This window comes from Sander vitreus, chromosome 17, assembly GCF_031162955.1.
Source record: "Sander vitreus isolate 19-12246 chromosome 17, sanVit1, whole genome shotgun sequence".
NCBI lineage: Eukaryota > Metazoa > Chordata > Actinopteri > Perciformes > Percidae > Sander > Sander vitreus.
In genome coordinates, this window is record NC_135871.1 from 1382222 (window position 1) to 1401639 (window position 19418).

The 19418-nt window shown below is 41.0% G+C and overlaps 1 protein-coding gene across 1 annotated transcript in view; it reads left to right on the forward strand.

Annotated features, from left to right (window-relative positions):
* col13a1 (collagen, type XIII, alpha 1) overlaps positions 1–19418 on the forward strand; it is a 75870-nt gene that overhangs the window by 37973 nt on the left and 18479 nt on the right. The window contains exons 17-31 of the mRNA XM_078273103.1: positions 1805–1831; positions 9646–9732; positions 9864–9890; positions 9990–10025; positions 10127–10183; positions 10269–10292; positions 10383–10436; positions 12118–12162; positions 12347–12481; positions 13403–13474; positions 13686–13727; positions 13814–13864; positions 16971–16997; positions 17149–17235; positions 18652–18687. Coding sequence (XP_078129229.1) covers positions 1805–1831; positions 9646–9732; positions 9864–9890; positions 9990–10025; positions 10127–10183; positions 10269–10292; positions 10383–10436; positions 12118–12162; positions 12347–12481; positions 13403–13474; positions 13686–13727; positions 13814–13864; positions 16971–16997; positions 17149–17235; positions 18652–18687 — 807 coding nt within the window. The remainder of the gene's footprint in view (positions 1–1804; positions 1832–9645; positions 9733–9863; positions 9891–9989; positions 10026–10126; positions 10184–10268; positions 10293–10382; positions 10437–12117; positions 12163–12346; positions 12482–13402; positions 13475–13685; positions 13728–13813; positions 13865–16970; positions 16998–17148; positions 17236–18651; positions 18688–19418) is intronic.

The window sequence follows — 19418 nt, forward strand, 5'->3', positions numbered from 1 at the left end:
GTTTTAGTCGTGCAACAGAAAAGCTAGCTAGCTGTCTGGATTTACCCTGCAGAGATCTGAGGAGCAGTTAACCATAGTCCTCACAAATCCACCAGAGTTTAGAACGCCAACACAGAGAAAGAGGAAGGTAACGGACATCCGGCTGAAATGAGGGACATCCTTCGGTATTTCTGGCGGCACCAGAACAATCCCGGGAATGGAACGTCGGCGATATAGACAGCCCAGTCTCATGGGATGAGATTGGCATGGGGTACTTTCCATAAAATCATCTCTCAATGCAAATCAAATCAGCTATTAGGCTAACGGACATAAAACCATGCCAATCTCTAGGTATGGTGAAGGCTATGTGATGATGTGGGGCTATTTTAATTCCAAAGGCCAAGGGAACTTTATCAGGATGCATAGTATCCTGGATCCATGAAATAACTGGCCTTTCAAAAAAAAAATCTGCCATATTAGCATAGGGGTGTACTCACTTTTGTTGCCAGCGGTTTAGACATCAATGGCTGTGTGTTGAGTTATGTTGAGGGGACAGCACATTTACACTGTTATACAAGCTGTACACTTAATACTTTACATTGTAGCAAAGTGTAATTTCTTCAGTGTTAAATATTTACTAAAATGTAAGGGGTGTACTCACTTTTGTGAGATACTGTATACCATCACCCCAACCTGCCTCCTAATGAGGACCTTGTACTTCCTCACCTTACTTCCTGTTTTGCTCCTTCATAACTACTACGGCGACTAGAGGGCGCCACCACTAGAAATAAAAATATGAGACGTAATTACTGCTTGAACAAATGATCTCTGGGAGCGTTTTTTCGGGGGAACGACAGCCTTTTATCTGTTATCTGCTATCCAGTGTGTATTTACTGTCTGTCTGGAATGATAAAATGTTTGCTTGCGGTGGAACAAATGTGTACATCCAACACTACCCTAGACTGTGCCTGGGGAACTCAATGTGTCCAAACCACAAAATAATGTAGAGTACTTAGGTCACAATTGGAAAAGAGTTGGTGATGATCCTCTGTGGTTTCGTCTTTACAGAACGGCACCTTTCACATTGGACTGTTATTCAATACAATATGTCAGAGAACTATTAGTAGCGCTTTGAGAATTCAATCCATGATATTGCCATTGTGCTCAACAACGCCTTCTAACATGGTGTTGATGTTTTGAGTTTCAATACAAAAAGTAATTCAATAATTAGGTTAAATAATAAATAACTTTTACTCTTCTCCTTCCACTAAACTCTACATAACTAAAGCGAAACATCGCAGTCATCTGGTATCATCAAACAGTTTGGCTGCTGCTGTCACAACAAAACCACAGTTTAAATCTGTAACATGACTCTGTGAAAGGCATTTTTCCGTCAAAAGTTTTGACGCTGGGACCGCTGGAAGAACCGTGTTGCTGTGAGCTTCTGTGCAGATTATTGCCTTGTAAACTTCAGCCATTCTTCCATCTCACTTTGTTTTCCCATGGACTCAGCCTCGAAGCCTGATTCTGTTTTCTGCCATGAGCTTTATAAGCACATCAGGCGGCTAAGTTAAGGGTCACTAAGAGGACACAGCAGAGGCCTTTGCAGCCACTATGATCTGGACTTTTTTTTCCCAGAGGTTGCACAACAACTTCTTAAATGAAATGCAAATGCTTCCAGTTTGCACATCCATTCTGCGAGGCTTTAGAGACAGTCCTCACTGCAAACTGTAATGCCTATAGAGGATCTCCTGCTCCCTCTAGTGGATTGCTGTGATTGTTGTTAGTTGTTACATTTACGGTTTGTCTCTGCTTTGCTTCATAGGGAGATATGGGAGACCAAGGAATTAAGGTAAGATGTTTTACCTTTTCAGCAAATGTTTGTGAATGGCCAGTTTCCTTCCTATGAACAAGCCTTCAACTGAAAACACCAGAACTGAGTCTGGACTTCAGGGGTGTCAAACCCAACTTTACTAAGGGCCACACTGGAAAATGAGAATCACATTAAGGGCACATTCAGTCGAAAAAGACATCTTTGACTATTTAATTGCATGTCTCACAGTTTGTTCGACATAAAGCCACTAAAAAATTCAGCAAGAAAGTTTCTTAGCCATCCTAGAGTTTAGCAAGTCAAGCAAAACAATGATAACTTTATTTTACAACAACCTGTTACACAGCCTGAATATGCAAAGTGACCGGTTCTGTGGGAATTTCTTCTCCAAATTTGTTTTGGCGCACAACTAGTCAATTAAACAACTGTTTATTGCGAACCTAAATTGTAATGCAGGCCAGCTCAAAATTTGCAAGGGGCCGGATTTGGCCCGCAGGCCTTGAGTTTGACATGTGATCTAGAATAACCTTTAAGACTCCGTGTTAATCAAAGTGGGTGAACTTTGAGTCGCCTTAACCTACGTGGTCTGGTTACAAAATCTCTTCTCCACTGGCTGCTGTTTCATTTTTTTTTACAAGCAACTACTTTCCGCTTCTGTCCAGGGAGCGACATGATTGAAGGCCCCTGATGTCATCTCTGAAGATTTAGACTTTCTACTGTCAGGTCCATGTCAAGAAGGCGTACTCCCTTTTTTCCCCGAGCCTTTGCTAGTCTTTTGATTTTCCCCTGGTTGAAAGGGCGTGTCTGTTTTAATCGCCCTACTGCTTCTCTGAGCTGATGTTTCCATCCATTCTGTAGGGAGATGAAGGAAAGAGGGGTTTCCCAGGAGAGAGGGGAGAGAAGGTAGAGTGAAAGTTAAGCATGGAGTGTGTGTGTGTGTGTGTGTGTGTGTGTGTGTGTGTGTGTGTGTGTGTGTGTGTGTGTGTGTGTGTGTGTGTGTGTGTGTGTGTGTGTGTGTGTGTGTGTGGCATGTCAAGGTCCATTTATGCATGACGAGATCACAGACATGGCCACTGGAGTCTTCATGATTGAAACTTGGTTAACATTTATACATTTACGTATTAAGTGGAAAGGCACTTCAAAAGTTTGTATTTTATTAGAGGAGCTGCTGTCTGTCTTACAGATACGAAAAGTAATACACTGTAAGTCGTATACATTCCATGTATTTATTACTGTCAGCACCACTTTCTGAAGAGCGCTTTGGTCTGCGTAGGGGAGAAGTCTGGGTCATAAATCACAGGGCTTTAAAGCAGGGGAGCAGAGTTCGTGTCCCGGAAGAAGTTAAGGGGTAAACACAAGACTTTCACCCAGGAAACGGGTGTTCATGTCCCAGGAGTACAACTTAAGGGGATCAATGTTTTAACCCAAACCACAATCTTTTTTTCTAATCTTAACGAGTCATTAAACTTAACTGTCCTCGCTGCATGACGCTCACCTTTTGTCGGCTAAGTTCAACTGTAACGACCACTAAAAGGGACGTAACCTCACGGTGCTCTGTACCCAGCTCACAGTCATCTTTTGTCGGCTAAATTTAACTGTTAAGACCGCTAAACTTAGTTGCCTAAGTTTCCATACGATATCATACGAACCCGTTCGTGAGATTGCAATGAGTTGCGCCAGGCTTTACCTGACAAAGATGCACATTGCGCACTTGCACTTCTTGTAATTTCTTGTTTTTTAGGCTTGTCTGGCCTATTTGGTTCTATTTTTAATTGGTTTTGATCCTATATATCTGATAGAAACATGTTATTGTTGATGAGATGTGGTGGTTATGTAGTGCGTCAAGGGTTTGGTTTTCTGCACTTCTGCATTTGTTTATTTAAATGCTTCCAATGGGCCTCTAATTCATTGATATAATACAGTATATCTGTCCACTTCTATACGGACTACATACGGAGGAGTCCCAGCTGACCTGCAGCAGCTCTTCTTTAGCCATGGTAGCATGGAAGTGGAAGTAGCAGTCGCAGCCGTGCGTACGTGTGTGTGTTTTCTCCATTAAGCCTCACAGATGGACAGATGGGGGAAAGAGGAAGAAAAAGTCAAAAGCGGAAAAACTTCAAGGAAAGAGCATATTCGCTGGTATCCACAGGAAACAGCAATCTGGAAAGGCTTTTACTGTTTAATAAAGAGAAAGTGCTTTTGCAGGCCGATCTTTCAAAGTTAGGGTATGGTCACCTAAGGAGTTGAGACTTCCATCAACCCATGAGAAATCTGTTCTATATATAATCTAAGAGAGCTGGCTGCTGGCGCCTTGTGCCAGAGTGAAATAAATTGGGCCAGGTAGAGGTTTGTGGTACACAAGAATCATTAGTGTCTGCTGACCACAAATGATGACATTTCTAGACTCATGCTCTATAGTTCCAAAGCTCCCAGCAGGCAAGAGACCTTCATGTCTAGCCATGAAGGAAGCAGACACAACTACCACCTCAAGAGCTTGTCCCATCTGTCACTTGTGAAATTGTATATACAATACACTACTATGGTCTAGACTGATCTAATAAGCTGTGTTTGGAAGCAGCTTTGAATTTACTTCACCTATGGGAACAGCAACAGGTGATGACAGAGAGAGTGGGTTTCATGACAAAGGACAGTGTGTGCAAACAGTTGCACTTCTTTGACTGAATGAAAAGGTTTCTCTGCCTTTTTTCCTTTCAATGCAAATGGGAAGCAATAAGCTACCCAGCTGGAGGAAATATTATGAGCAGAGGGTAAGACAGCAGTTACGTTCTCCAATCACCCACAGTGTTCTATTATCTTCCCAGTGACCATACGTCTGTATGCAGCACTATATGTATTAGCTCTCTATCAGTAAATTAAAAGGAAAAAATGAATAAAACGGATTCCTATTCTTGAATGGACACGTCAATTTTTAACAAAAAATATAGAAAAGCATTATCTTTTTGAGAAATCTGAATCCCCTGAACCAATCAGAACACCGTGGCATTTAGATTGGGTTAGATTCATTCTTACACTTTGGTCCAGAGCAAGATACCAAATACTATTATTTTGTCCAAATATTCATGGTCCCCAGAGGATAGTTCATTGAACATTACTCTTTGTTTTCCTCTCCTTTGGAATAATTATCAACTTCATATTCTATAACATATATTATACTCAGCACATTCTTGGTCTCAAGAGGATGTACCCTTTAGAATGTGGGGGTAAAAATTACAAATTCAGAATGAAAATTACAGTGCTTTGAGTAATGTGTGGGCACATTTCATTCCCTCTGGTTAACAGAACAGTATATAGAGTGTAGCATACTGCATGTATAGGGCTTTTATTGTGAAAGGAAAGAACAGAAAAAGTGTTTTCTGTTAAACACTGCCTTTGTCAAGGTTGAAAGGAGCAATACAGATAGCCATCTATACAGCCTCCTGTTGTATTATAATCAACAACGTGATTGGTTGAAGTCTTTATTCACTGTGCGAAAGCTCAGAAAAATCTACCTTGTCCCAAAAAATATTACGTTGCTTTATCGGCCCGTAATATTGCCGTTCTTTGTGAAAGTACTCAAGGCAGAAATAATAGTTTGAAAAAATATATTGACGCGCAAATTATTTGCATAAAACAAACATCCCCGATGTGTAAAGACCTTAATAAGTAGCGGTCCTCAGTTGAGAGACAATTAAACTGTTGTCTGCTGTCTTGTAAGAGTAATGTGACGAAAACATCTTAAATTGACCTTTATAAGTTAGGCAAAGTTGCTTCCCAGCAACCATGTGGTATTAATGTTTTTAGCGAAATACCTCATTTCGATATTTGCCATTAGTGACACTGGCTGACTAATAACTTTTAAGTGCTCTTAATTTTAAAAGAGCTTGGTATCAGCACACTGATATATTGGTATATGCCTAATCCTGTCCATCTGTTACCAACCATACTATTTTACTGTTTTGTGTACACATGTACATGAACTTGTACTTGTAAGTCATTATGACAACTCTGGCAGTGTTTAGCTGCGTCTCCATGTCCTCCCTCTGGATCTGAGTGTGACAGGACGACTTGGCTGCAGTACAAACAGAGTGAAAAGAAGTGATCCTGCAGCATCATTGGAAGATGATTGCAGTTCCTGTAAGTGTGAGGGTGACTGATTGATTCAAACCCATCTATCCATACTTTTCCTCTGAAGTGGAAAGCCTGTAGCTGCATGGCTTTAAGAAAGAGATTAGCGTATTGATAAATCATGACATGGCATGCCAGTGTGACAGATCCATCTGGGCCTACACCCACTGTTTGTCACGGAAAGAGAGATGTTAAAATAGACCGAAGGACAAACTTTCCAGGACCAGAGGAATGCTACAAGCTGATTGGAGCAGTCATGGATCAAAGAGAGATGCTGTGTCCTGTTTGGGGCAGTTGGTTGTTGGGGAACGTTTCTCATGAACCCCTCTGTGCATTTAGAGCCATCACCACTCAGGTCCTTCTGAGGGTAGCGGGGATAATGGAGGTCCAGAAATGCTTTCATCTGACCACAAACTCATGTAGGCCAACAGACACTCTGTCCTGATGTGGTCCCTTTCCGTCTCCGTCTTCCAAGTAACACATGAGGGAGAAAAGTACAGCCCTAATGAGACTATAACACTGTGATGTATGATTAGAACTGGAACTTCAGTTCCCAGGATACAGTGATGACAATATCAAAGAATGAAGGTTGTCGTATTATCTCAAAGGTTGCTGTAAAAAACAAACTTCCATGCCTGAAAAGTGGAGCCAATGTGGAGGTGTCTCAAAGCTGCACTCTATCTAAATTCCAGCAGGGGGCGACTCCACTGGCCTCAAAAAAGAAGTCAGTTTCTATAGGAGTCTAAGGGGACCCTACTTCTGCCTTGATTTATTACCTCAGTAAACATTTTCATAATAAATTATGGTCCCATTTATTTTAAAATAGACAATAAATCAGGAGCTGCTTTAGGGGCATGTCAATCATGATAGAGGCTTAGCAATGCTAACCATGGCACTGTGGACATTACAATAGACCTCAACTTGTTTTTGGGTATTGTCCATGTTTTCATCTTAAACTTTGACCCTCTCACTGTGTGTTTTTACTCCACCAAAGTTAATTGAAACATTTGGTTGCCGAAACGTGTTGTTCAGTGTTCGGTAGCACCTCTTCAACCAAAGCTAGCTAGCGCTAGCATTAGCTTATAACTTGAGCGGAAGTTTCAGTTTCAGGGTTGAAAATCAGCAACTTCAGCGTTTAGCTTAGCATTTACCATAGCGTTTACCTTAGCGCAGAGCCGTTAAAACCAAAGAGACACTGGCTTTACCGTGTCATCCTCCCCAGCTCCGCCCTTTTGTCCAAATATGGTCACTTCTGGCTCTAAAATACCAAGATGGCGTCAAGCAAAATGCAAACTACTGGCTTCTAAACAGCAGTCCACAAACAAATGGGTGACGTCACTGCTACGTAGAGCCATTACGTAGTGTGTGTGCGCGCGTGTGTGTGTGTGTGTGTGTGCATGTGCGTGTGTGTGTGCATGTGTGTGGCGGTGTCTGAGTGTGTGTTGGCGCGAGTGAGAGAGTGAAGGTGAATGCAGAGCGATCGGTCTAAGCAGAGGAGAGTTTAAGTGAAACGTTAACAACACCTCTTTCCAGCGTGTTTGTGACATCAAACGTGACCCACCAGGAAAAAATACCGGTGTACACACTAATTTTGGTGGAAAAAGGGTTTACATGTGTGGTTTCCTGATCCTGTTATTAGTTACAAATTGGAAAGTACTCATTGAAAATGCTGGTTTATTTTGCATTTGGTAATTCAATATATTTGTATCCATGGAAGCACTCTGCTAACACAATTGATAGTATACCGATTCCACTGGGGCAAACAGATTGTAGGAACTCCCTCTACCAGCCAGCTATGCCTGTGCTTGTGTGGTCACAGCTGTGACTGTTCATCATCTTTAAACCATCTACTCATTAGTCTGTAAAGAGGAGCAAGAACACAGATGAACTAAAAGACTCAAGTGTGTTTCCTTTCTATTTTTAACAACCAATTTCAGAGTGTTCATCATGCTGCGGCTGGCACTTGATGGATGCTAATCAGTCACAGTTTTTCATTTCACTGTATACATCTACATGAACAGATAGAGACAATGGGCCCATCAGCCCTCTTACACAGGAAAAGACACCCAGACTGAAAGAAACACATTTTGTAGTCGTTTTGCAATTTTGCGTTTTGCGGCTTAATACCAACTATCACAGAGTATAGGTCAGATGTCTCTTTGTAGTCCTTGTGCATCTCACTATGGTTGTCTTCGAAGCCATTTGATTGACTTCCCTACAAGAAATATTATTTGTCCCTTCAGAGGCTCAGGCCCAAGGCTCCACTGGGCTGTGCCTAGTTTGCCCATTCTGTAATCTATCCATGCAATTGCATGAATAATTGCTTTCTACTGTATGTCTGTCTGCATGTCTTTTTCAATATCTTCAATCAACTGTTTTTCTTTTCTTCCTTTTCCACCTTCTTTGACCTTTATGCCATCTTGGCCATGGTAGGGAGAACCAGGTTTCACGGGCGCTCCTGGGTTAAAGGTAAAGTCATTTCTGAGCAGTGTGTTTGGTAGTTATTACATACCCAATGAGATCAGCGGGTTGTAACTGTCTTTCTTCTACTGCAAAGGGCCAGGCTGGCATCCCTGGTATCCCTGGCATCCCTGGCAAGAGGGGCTACAGGGTAGGCCTGGAATGGAATGAGCACCCTAACAGTCTGCTGTCATCCTTATTCCTCTAGTAACTGGATGTCTGTAAAATCATATTAATCACATCAGTGTTTTGTGTTTGTGACTGGCCAAAGCTCCAGTTTGGACTCAATGTGCTTCATTTTACCTTTCTGTGCTGTTAGCTGTGCTTCACTTGGTGTTGTTGGAGTCTTTTGGTCTTTAGAATGGATGTTATAATTAGCCAGCCTAAATGACTTGCTTCAGAATTGGGTGTGCTAAGTCCTTTTTGTTGTACTGACAAACCTCACCATACTGTACCATTTGTCAGTCAACACTCATACATGCATTTTTTGATTCAGTCTGAATCGAAGAAGGATTGTCTTGAATGTGTGGTGATCTGTGGGAATGTACCGAAATGCTAAACTAATCTCAACTCAAATCCACTTTCTAGTTCACTAACCTGCTATTTCATAGAGATGCCAGCTACAGCTCACATTCTCATTATCTGAGTTTTATCTGGGGATCCCACCTTTAGTTATAGAAATTGGAAGATTCAGATAAAAGTAAAAGTTATACACAAATATATCAAAGACTGACAACTTTGAAAACATCAGCATCCAGGACAGGATTAACAGCATTACATTGGACATCAAAATCCATATTTATCAGTCAACCTCCATTTCTTATTGTACGTGTCTGCAGTTGCGGTTCTAGACCATTTCAAATGGAGGGGCCACGCTGAGGCCACGTGATTTTAGGGGTACCAAATATATTAAGCACAAGTGTTACATACTACCAACCCTTCATTGGTTTGGTTCTACAAAAGATTAGCAATACACATATGAAAATAAACACAAGAATACTCATTCAGTGTTAACCTACATTGTATGTATCACTGCATGTGAATAATATCCCCCTCTTTGGGTATGAAGGTGGGGTTAAAAATGTATGAAAATATTTGCCAAAGTTAGGGGGGCCAGAGGGGGTTCGAGGCTTAATATTACGAAGGCACTGGCCACACCAGCCCCCCCCCTCAGAACCGCCACTGTGTGTCTGGTTAATAGTAATGAGTTGTGTTCCGTTCAGGTAAACACTGTTCTTTATGTATGGCAGGGTGAGAAAGGAGATCCGAGCATTGCACCCCAGGGAATTAAAGGAGAACCAGGTTCACCAGGACTTCCAGGCCTAATGGGACCTAAGGTAAAGGGTAATAGTTTGATCAGTGGATAGATAGCTGCACACACAGCAATGCCTCCATCATAGATTAATAAACTAACACTTCAACAAAAGCTAGTGCTCATGGAAGTCATCTTACGTTATTCCTGTTACAGGGTGACACAGGCGACCAGGGAGAGAAGGTAGGATAAAACTGCATTATGGAAGGACTTTCCAAATACTAACACAAGCTGAGAGTGTTTATGGAGATTTTATGTGTTGTTCCTTCATTTATCCTCTAGGGGGAAGCAGGCCTTGAAGGCCCAGCTGGACCAAGAGTAAGTTGTCTAAACAATGACAAATAGTGATGGATAGTACACACAATATCTAATCATTATGTCCATGTTGACATTTACAAGTGGTCTTTTTCCTCTAACAGGGTCCTGCAGGCCCAACTGGGGAGCCAGGAAAGGCTGAAATCCAAAACAATGAAAATGTATGTAACTCATTAAGTTGCAACTTTATTACATATTTATGTTTTCATATTTATTTATATTGTAAAATGTAATATTCCTCCACAGGATATTCGCAACATACCAATGATGGTAAGTACTTTGTAGGGTTTATCACGACATGTGCAAACACATTGCAGTAGTACAAATTATATTAAATGACGTAACATGTTCTGCCCCTAGGGCCCTCCTGGATTACCTGGACCTCCAGGGACCCCAGGAATCCCTGGTACCAAGGTAAGAGACATTTTAAAGTGACTATTGCGACGTGCGCACGTTTTTATGTGTTATTTTATGTGTGTTTATGTGTTTGGGGCATGGTGGCCCAGTGGCTAGCACTGTGGGCTCATATCAAGAAGGTTCCAGGTTCTGGTCATGGGTTAAAATGCAGAGAAGGAATTTCGCTACATCAATGTGTATGTGACAATAAAGTACCTTTCCCTTTAATGATGTGTGTTCCATAGCCAGATTAACCTGTTAAGGGGCCTGGGGGCAACAACTGACTGTTGGCCCCCTATTCCCAGTGCTCAAATAACTGGCCCTAGGTCAGTTTTTATGGGTAATTTCATTAAATGCAAATGTCTTTATGATTATGCAGCATGCACCATGAGTATAAAAACAGAAACAATGCACGTGTAAGGTCTCAACACAGAGCTACTTCTCAAGACTTGGCCAAAGGATTAGATTATAATGCAGGCCTGTTTTAGTTCATATTGTGTGTAAGTTGGTTTAAAAACGAATATCTTTTTGCTACATTTACGCCTCACGTTCACACTTTCAGTAACAGTTCCACATCGTCTTCGGTCCAAGCTAATAACTCCCTGCTCTTACTTTTCGCCAATGTTGTTTTTTTTCCAAAGTATTTTCTGTATTTTCAACAAGGAGTCGCAATTCCACTGTTGGGCCAGTATGTTCTTGCCATACAAGTTTACTTTTAGAGCATAAGTTTTCTGAAAATCTCTTTTACAAAGCTATATCCAACTACAATTGGTATTGTATGCAAATTCATATCAAACTGATATTGAATCGGAAATGTAATCGAGTAAGGGCATTGTAAATTGGAATTGATTTGAGAAATCATTGCCGATACCCAACCCTTAGAGTCGACTGGCAGAGAAAATGAACCTGGCTTAGGCTGGCATACCGGATGTACAGTGCTGGGATAAAGCCTGAACGCTCTTTCCGCTATCTGTTTGCAAGGGCAATGTCGCTGCATCCAGGGATTTACGCTGCCCAGGACAGTTGGGATTGGTTTAAAGAAATGCAAAAATGCCAGGGCGTTTTTTTCCTCTATACCAGAAACGTAGCCAGACGATACTCCAATGATGACATAGTAATATGGAGATAGGTCTGTCAATGCGAGACTAAACCCAGCTCAACTCTTACCGCATTGCAATGCAACATCATCCAGCCGCATTGGCCAATCAAATACATGGAAGCACACACTCCTGGTGGATTACCTTGTAACATCAATGCTGTATTTCTACAGTCTACCTTGCGAATATTGTGGTAAAGATAAATAATTGCTGCCATGATCATTTTTCAGTGTTGTAAAATCAGTTTGTTTATTCGTCTTACTATATTTTGCACTATGAGCCTCAGGCAGATGCTTCACTGTGTCGTTGATGTATACAATAACTATAAAGATACTTTATAGACACAAAATAAATGGTTCTGTTACTCAAACTGGACTTTCATGTTTGCCCTGTACCTGAGGAAGCATGCCCCCACCAACACAGCCCCTTGCATTGTTTTAATGCAGGGAATTTTGTTCTGAACATCTGCTATAAAAATTGCAACTAATGAAATTACTAGAAACCAACTGATGTATATTGAATCTGGGCCCCCTGAGGGGCTAAGGTCCTGAAACAGCTGCATGCTTAGCCTAGTTGGTAATAAAGCCTCAGTGTGTCCTTAGGGTGAAGTTGGTCTGCCAGGTGCTCCAGGGCTGGACGGAGAGAAGGTAATACTTAGTTATCAGTACTTCATATTATTAGCCAGGCAATTAATGCATATTGTGATAGAAATCTATTAATTGTGATGACAATATGTAGTAATGATGATTTAAACTCCCATTTTAAACTTCATGTAAAATATGTCTGTTAGGTACAATTCATTGAGTCAACCTTGATCTCTTGTGTTTTTAGGGACCCAGGGGAAAGCCTGGAGAGCCTGGTCCTGCAGGCCCAGCCGGTCCTGAAGGCCCCAGAGGCGAAAGTGGTGTCATGGGCTTTGCGGGACCCAAAGGAGACAAGGGAGACATGGGTCCATCTGGATCACCTGTGAGTGACTGTGTCAACCACACACCCTACCACACCACACCACTGCCTGGGCTTCCCTGACCAAAGCCCAAGTCCCACAGCTGTCATTATCCAGAGGGAAGGCCTGGCTTTTTCCAGCTGCCCTCTTATTATCTAATTAGAGGCTCACTAGCTTGGAAGGGACCCCAGGAATGACACTGTGTTTAACTTTGAATTCACTGTGGCATGGATCCCAAATGTGCCCCCATATAAAGGTCTATGCTAATTGTAGCCTTGTGATACTTTGAGAGCCATGTTCTTCTGTTTCCCGTATATATGTATGTTTGATACTATGTTACCTATTAACGGAGGCATTTATTTTGCTCTTGGATATACATCTTTTTTTTTGTTAGGGTTTGTTTTTGATGTAGGATGGGCAGCATTGCGTTCCTGACTGTAGCATTTCCGTAGAGCTGGATATTGGGTTGTTAAAAAAAAGATTGTCACAAAGATGCATCTGTGGATGATGTATAGGTATGCTCGATTGGTTTAGTAGGGTCCATACCACCGAGGTGTGCAAAGCTCTATATTGTAATTGAAAGAAGTAAGAAGTGAACCATCCAATCCAAGCAAAAAAATGCTTTGACACTAGAAACAAACCGGAACTTGGTTGAGTTTGATCCGGAACGAGACTACCTCTTTTGGTCGGACCAAATTCCGGCTCTTTGTTACGGACCGTGCTCTGGGGGAGGTTTCACACCTGTAATTTTAGTTCAGATCAAACTGAAAAGCCCGAAAGTCCGGACCAAATGAGGTAGGTGTGAAAGCCCCTAAGATTGGATGAATATAAAACTTTATTTGTCTTTTTTGCTTTGATTCTAACATGAAGATGAACTCATCAGTCCCTGAATTAAAACGCTCTGCCGATATTGTGATGCCCATCTCCCCTTTCTTGTTCTGTAGGGTTTAGATGGCCCTACTGGTGAAAAGGGGGCTTCAGGGGCCCCTGGCCCTATTGGATTACCTGGCTCAATGGTACGCAATGGTGCCCCTCATGATGCATCTGTCTGGATGCAGTGTCTGACCTGGAAAAGGGGGAATAGTAGAAGATACTTTGTATTCACCCCAAATGCTGTGTGAAAATGTGCTGTGTTGCCTCATTTTTCATTCACTTAATAGTTTGTCTGACTAGGAAATATATTGACAATGTTGTGACTTTCTGTGTCTTCGCTTCCTCTTGTCACAGGGCCTAAAAGGTGCACCTGGAGATGGTGGAAGGTCGGAAATGGTAAGGGGTGGTCTTTAACTTTACTTAAAATTAGAGCACCAGTTTGATGAGTTGAAACCTGACAGTGTTTGTGTGTCTGTGTTTAGATCTATGGGCCTCCAGGGCCCCCAGGACCTCCAGGACCAGTTGGCCCAGCAGTGAGTCAAAATTTCATTCAACCCCTTAACCTTAACACTAGCCCACGCTTAAAGGCCCTGCACACTTGCAAAGTGTTTTTAGTTTATTTGGCTGATTAGGCATCAGCTCATGTTGAAGTGGACAGATGTACTGTATACTGAAACGTACAGTACATGACATCTCCAAACAAAATGAACCGATAAGAATGATGAAGTTGTAAGTGTCACATCTGAACATTTGCAGTATGAGATTGAGATCAGAGAAGGGATTTTAATGGATCACAACATTCCCACACAGTTCTAAGAATAGGTCTAATCAGGTCAAAGCACCTTCTAGGGGACCAAGAGTGTGCATGGCCTTGCAGGAACTGATGCAACTAAATATGTGCAGTAAGAATGATATTACCTACCTGCATTCAAAGTGACTGTGCCTGCGTTTAGGGAGTTGAGGGGGGGCTAAAAATCTTATTCTACAGACTAAAGAAATTTTAATATTTTTAATTTTATTTATTTATTATTAGAATAATGATAGAAAAATTATCATCCAGTTTTCCTCCCATATCGTGAATCATATCGCAATCGTAATATCAGTCAAAATAATCGATATTTCCTCAAATCGTGCCGCCCTACTCACTACACAAGTGAGTACAATAGTATATTGTACACTGTCACGCTTGATGACTGGAGAGGAGGCTTTTAAAGTGCAAAACTTGTGTATTTATTAACAAAACAACACCAAAAACATAAACAAAATACAAAAAATAAATGACTCAAACTAAGGCAAAATACCCTGAAACTAACTAAACAGCAACCTCTCAGCAAGCTGCCCATTCCTTCTCTCTCGCTCCCCTTCTCCTCAAGCCCTTTTAACCCAGCCTCACCCAATTGGCACCTACCACCTGTACCGGGGGGTAGAGGGTGAGCCAAACTGAAGAAAAACAAGACACTTGAATGTAGAAAATACCATTCCATGTTTCCTAGTTCATTTCAGTTAATCATCTCAGCTGGACTTGTAGTCGTTATATTGTTGGCTAGTTTACTTTAGAATAAAACATCAGATTTTATAAACTACATGTGTTTAGTGTGCAGGAATCTTAATGTGTAAAGTAACTAGTAACTAAAGCTGGAACAGATGAATGTAGTGGAGTAACTAAAGTAACTAGTAACTAAAGCTGGAACAGATGAATGTAGTCGAGTAACTAAAGTAACTAGTAACTAAAGCTGGAACAGATGAATGTAGTGGAGTAACTAAAGTAACTAGTAACTAAAGCTGGAACAGATGAATGTAGTCGAGTAACTAAAGTAACTAGTAACTAAAGCTGGAACAAGAAGAATGTATTGGAGTAAAAAGTACAATAGTAGAAGTAGAAAGTGGCATGGAAACAAAAGACTCAAGTAAAGTACTTCCTCAGAACCCTAAGGCATCGTCCACGACGATGAACGGCACCTCTGATTAATATTTAGATAATTTGATAACAGTTTAATGTAGCTACTTACCGATTTTTCCTGCTAAAAGCTAAGGAGTTAGCCATCACGGGGGTGTCTTTGGTGTCTTTGTAGCCTTACAGAAGGTTTTCTATCCAGCCTGGAACTTGTGCCTCTTTTCGGAGTTGTTCAGCAATAAATCCAAACTCTTACATCCTAGATGTATACATTTATCACGTTTTCGGTCATTTCTCCCGCTAGCTTTCAGTGCTACCATCTACCATATATCTCCCATAATGCTTTGCGAGATTGTGGTGACGTCTTTCAACCAATGGGAAGGCAGGTCCGTCATACAAAGCCTATAGAGTGGAAAGATAGATCACTCCAGTCTACTAATCTACAGAGAAGAATGTTTTGAGATTGGCACACATTTGGGCCTTTTTTGAAGAAATGTAAATAGTTTGTCCTTTTATATGAGTTATAATGTTCATTATGTTTATTTTTGCACTGCATGACTCCAAATATATAGGAGAACTGTTTTAGAACATTGCTGTGTGTGTGATCTCAATAAATATGACATATTATTTTGATTATTGACATAAGTGAATGTCATGAGGGCAAAAGCGTCTGGACATTTTTTGAAAAAATGTATATATTTTGTCAACTGTATAAGTTATAATGTTTATTTCTTCACAGTGTGACTCCTAATACATATGGGAACTGATTTAGACAGGAGATTGGCTTAGCTTTTATTGATATGTGTATGATATCAATACATCTCTGTGAGATTCATGTTCCGTTTTATTTATTTATTTGTCTTTAAGGTCATACAACCTTTTTTTACATTCAAGTGACTTCACTGCAGCACAAATATTCTAATAGCCCAGTTTTTCCTAAAAAAATGATGTTGATAAATTGACTGTAGACAACAGGGTTGATGTTTTACAAGCTTTTTTAGAAAATAAAACCAGACGGACAATGAACTGTAAAAATGACCTTAGCTTTCTCAGCGTTAAGTACTAGAGCCTGGCATTTATAATGGCCGATAAATGAATATTTAAACAATAAAATAAAAACGGATGAAACCCCTTCAACCATGTTGGGAGTGTTGGCGTTGTATAGTCTGTCGACCAGAGGGCTCTACAACCTCCCTGTTGGTAACACTCGTGTTTAACCCTTTAACTTTCATATCTTAAGTTTGTATTTTTATACATTTTATTTATCAGAACTTTAATATATTTTGATGTTCCTCTGTTCTGTTAATAAAACAAACAAGTTTATTTTTAAACTGTATTATCATATTATTTTAGTGAGGACTCATAAATAACTACAAATAACTAATGTTAGGGAAATCTGTTTATGTTTTGTTACGCATTTCTGGATTTCGTTTTTAGATATATATCGGCCAATATATCGGAATATCGGATTTTTAAATCACCAAATATTTGTATCGATATCGGCCTTAAAAATCCTTTATCGGTCAGGCCCTAACAAGTACAGTACTTGAGTAAAGGTACTTAGTTACATTCAACCACTGCTGTTCACTACCTGTTCAGGTTCTCCAATTCATTACTGCAAGCTATTTTTCATGTGGATTAAACTTGTATTTGTACTATTGATCTTTTGGGGCTAAGTGGTGTGCACTGGCAACAAGTGAGTTACAGTACAGACTGTGTCAGTAAACTGTTTTTGTTCCATCCAGGGAGCTCAAGGATTTTCAGGGCCTAAGGTGAGATATTGTTCCTATATTGTAAAATAATACCTACAGTACCAGCTCCTGGTTTTATTACATCTGCCACCATTCATACATAGATTCTACATCATAGCCATTCAATGCATGACAGTGTAAGGATGGGATTTTATCTCACCCTGTCTCTCAGGGAGAACCAGGCATAGGCATTAGAGGAGAAAAGGGAGCGACGGGTCAGAAGGGCGACAAGGGAGACAGAGGCCATCTTGGACTTCCTGTAAGTACACTGTCTGTTCATAAGTCTCAGAGCTCTTTCTTCTATTTGGGTTATATCCTATTGTCAAGTTCTCTTACTTAATTTTGATTATTTTAGGGATTATATCACTGCTTCAGTATAAAAACGTTATGCAAAATCAACCCTGAAGCCCACATTCTACCTTCAGTTTAGGATTGGTAACTGACTGATGTTTCATGTCTCAGATGTCACTTCTATGTCGTCACAATCCTGTTAAAATGTTGCATGGAACGGTGGATTGTGTCAAAGGAAGTAAATAATTAACATAACACTCAAATCTAAACATTTTACTGGTTTTATTGCACATTGTTATTCAAAGATCTATTCAAATGTTTGGGCTGTTTTATATTTTCTTTATACTATGTCACTTTGGGTTTCTATTCTTTGTTCTTGGATTAAACTTGCATTCAAAAGTCATTTATTTACACTGTATACAGTCGTTCCAGCTAAAAAAACAGATCTTCTTTGGCCATAAATTCACATTCACATTCATTTCCTCCTATTTGAGTAACGTTTGCTAAAGCTACAGTACGGTGAGCAGCTGTTTTAGTAAATAACTGAACCTTTTTGAGAAAATTGAACTACATATTTTGGAGCTTTTTTAAAATAATTGTCTTGAGTAGGGCCGATGGGCTTTGGGCTGAGAGCCACAGACAGGGTCAGGCTGTTCTCATGAACTATTTGTACACATAGCTGCAAAAAGTAATGCTGTGTGGTCCACATATTTATTACTGTATGCATCACATTGACTGCCGCTGTACAAGTCTGCGGAGATCCGTGTAGGGAGGAGGTCAGGGTGGATGGGTGGCTCTTAAGACACAGGGCTTTTGAGTGGGGGAGCAGAGTTCATGTCCCAGAAGAGGGGACGAGGGAAAACACAAGACTTTCACCCAGGAAACGGGTGTTTGTGTCCTGGGAGTACTACTTAAGGGGACCGGTGTTTTAACCCAAACCAAAAACTTTTTTTTTCTAAACTAAACTTTTTGTTGTGGTGATTAAACTTAAATGTTGTCGCCGCAGGACCGTCACCTTTTGTAAACTTAACTGCAACGGTCGCGTCGTAATTTCGTGGGATATCATACAAACCTTTTTATGAGAATGCATTGACAGGGTAGAGAAGGCAGACAGTATTAAGAGACAGACTGGCACATTGAATGTGAGCCATGACAGGGCCGTAGACTTGATGAGCACTGAAATAAATGACTCCCATCTACTGTCACTCACTTTGCCTCCACCTCCACCACTCGTCACCCTTCATTTGTCATCATCTGAATGTGTTTTTGAAGTCACTTGAGTCACAGCTTCACTCACCCCCCCCCCTTCCCATCCGCCCCCCCTTCTCCCCCACCATCTCCCCCCCATCATCTCTGCTCTCTAACTGTGTACAACGCTATACAGGGGGCTCATGGGTTAGACGGCAGACCGGGTCCAGTGGTGAGTGGCGCACCCCCCCCACCCTTCTCCTCCTCTTCCTCTTCCTCCTCCATCCTCCCCCCCCCCCCCCCACCCCCCCGCTACAGCTTGCTTGATGTCTGCTTTGTCTGCTTGTCATGTCCGCTTGCTTTCCTGCTTCCCATGCTTGTCATGTCTCTGTTTCTTCCTGAAGCAGCTCTGTGAGGACAGGACTGTTCAGGATCAGGTTCTGAGGATTCACTGGCATGACGACAAAAACAAGGCAACTCTACGTCAGCATTTTGCTCCCATGGTTTATATTGACAATCCCTGCAGAAATAATTTGAGTTGGCCAGAAGAACTTGTCTCCAAGTCTAAAACTCCAAACTAAGCAAAGAAGAACATCCCATAGCCTACAATTGGGACAAAGTAGAACATACTTATAGCAGATGTAACAGCAAATACAAAGATATGGTTGAGGTAGTGCTGCAAAGATTAATTCATTTATTGTCAACTAATACATTCATCTGCAACTGTTTTTTACAATTGGTTTGAGACATTTTTTATGAAAGATTTCTATGAAAAAAACTTTTTCATTCAAGTTCAGTTGTGGACAAAGGTGCGCAACGGGCTTTGAGTTATGTTTTCTCTGTTCGGTGGGCGTGTCTCTCTTTTATCAGCTGTGTCACAGGTGATACCCAATCAGCAGAGACGTGTCTGTAAACTCGTGGTGATAAAAAGACAGAGTGCTTGTGCACACAACAAGGTGTTCA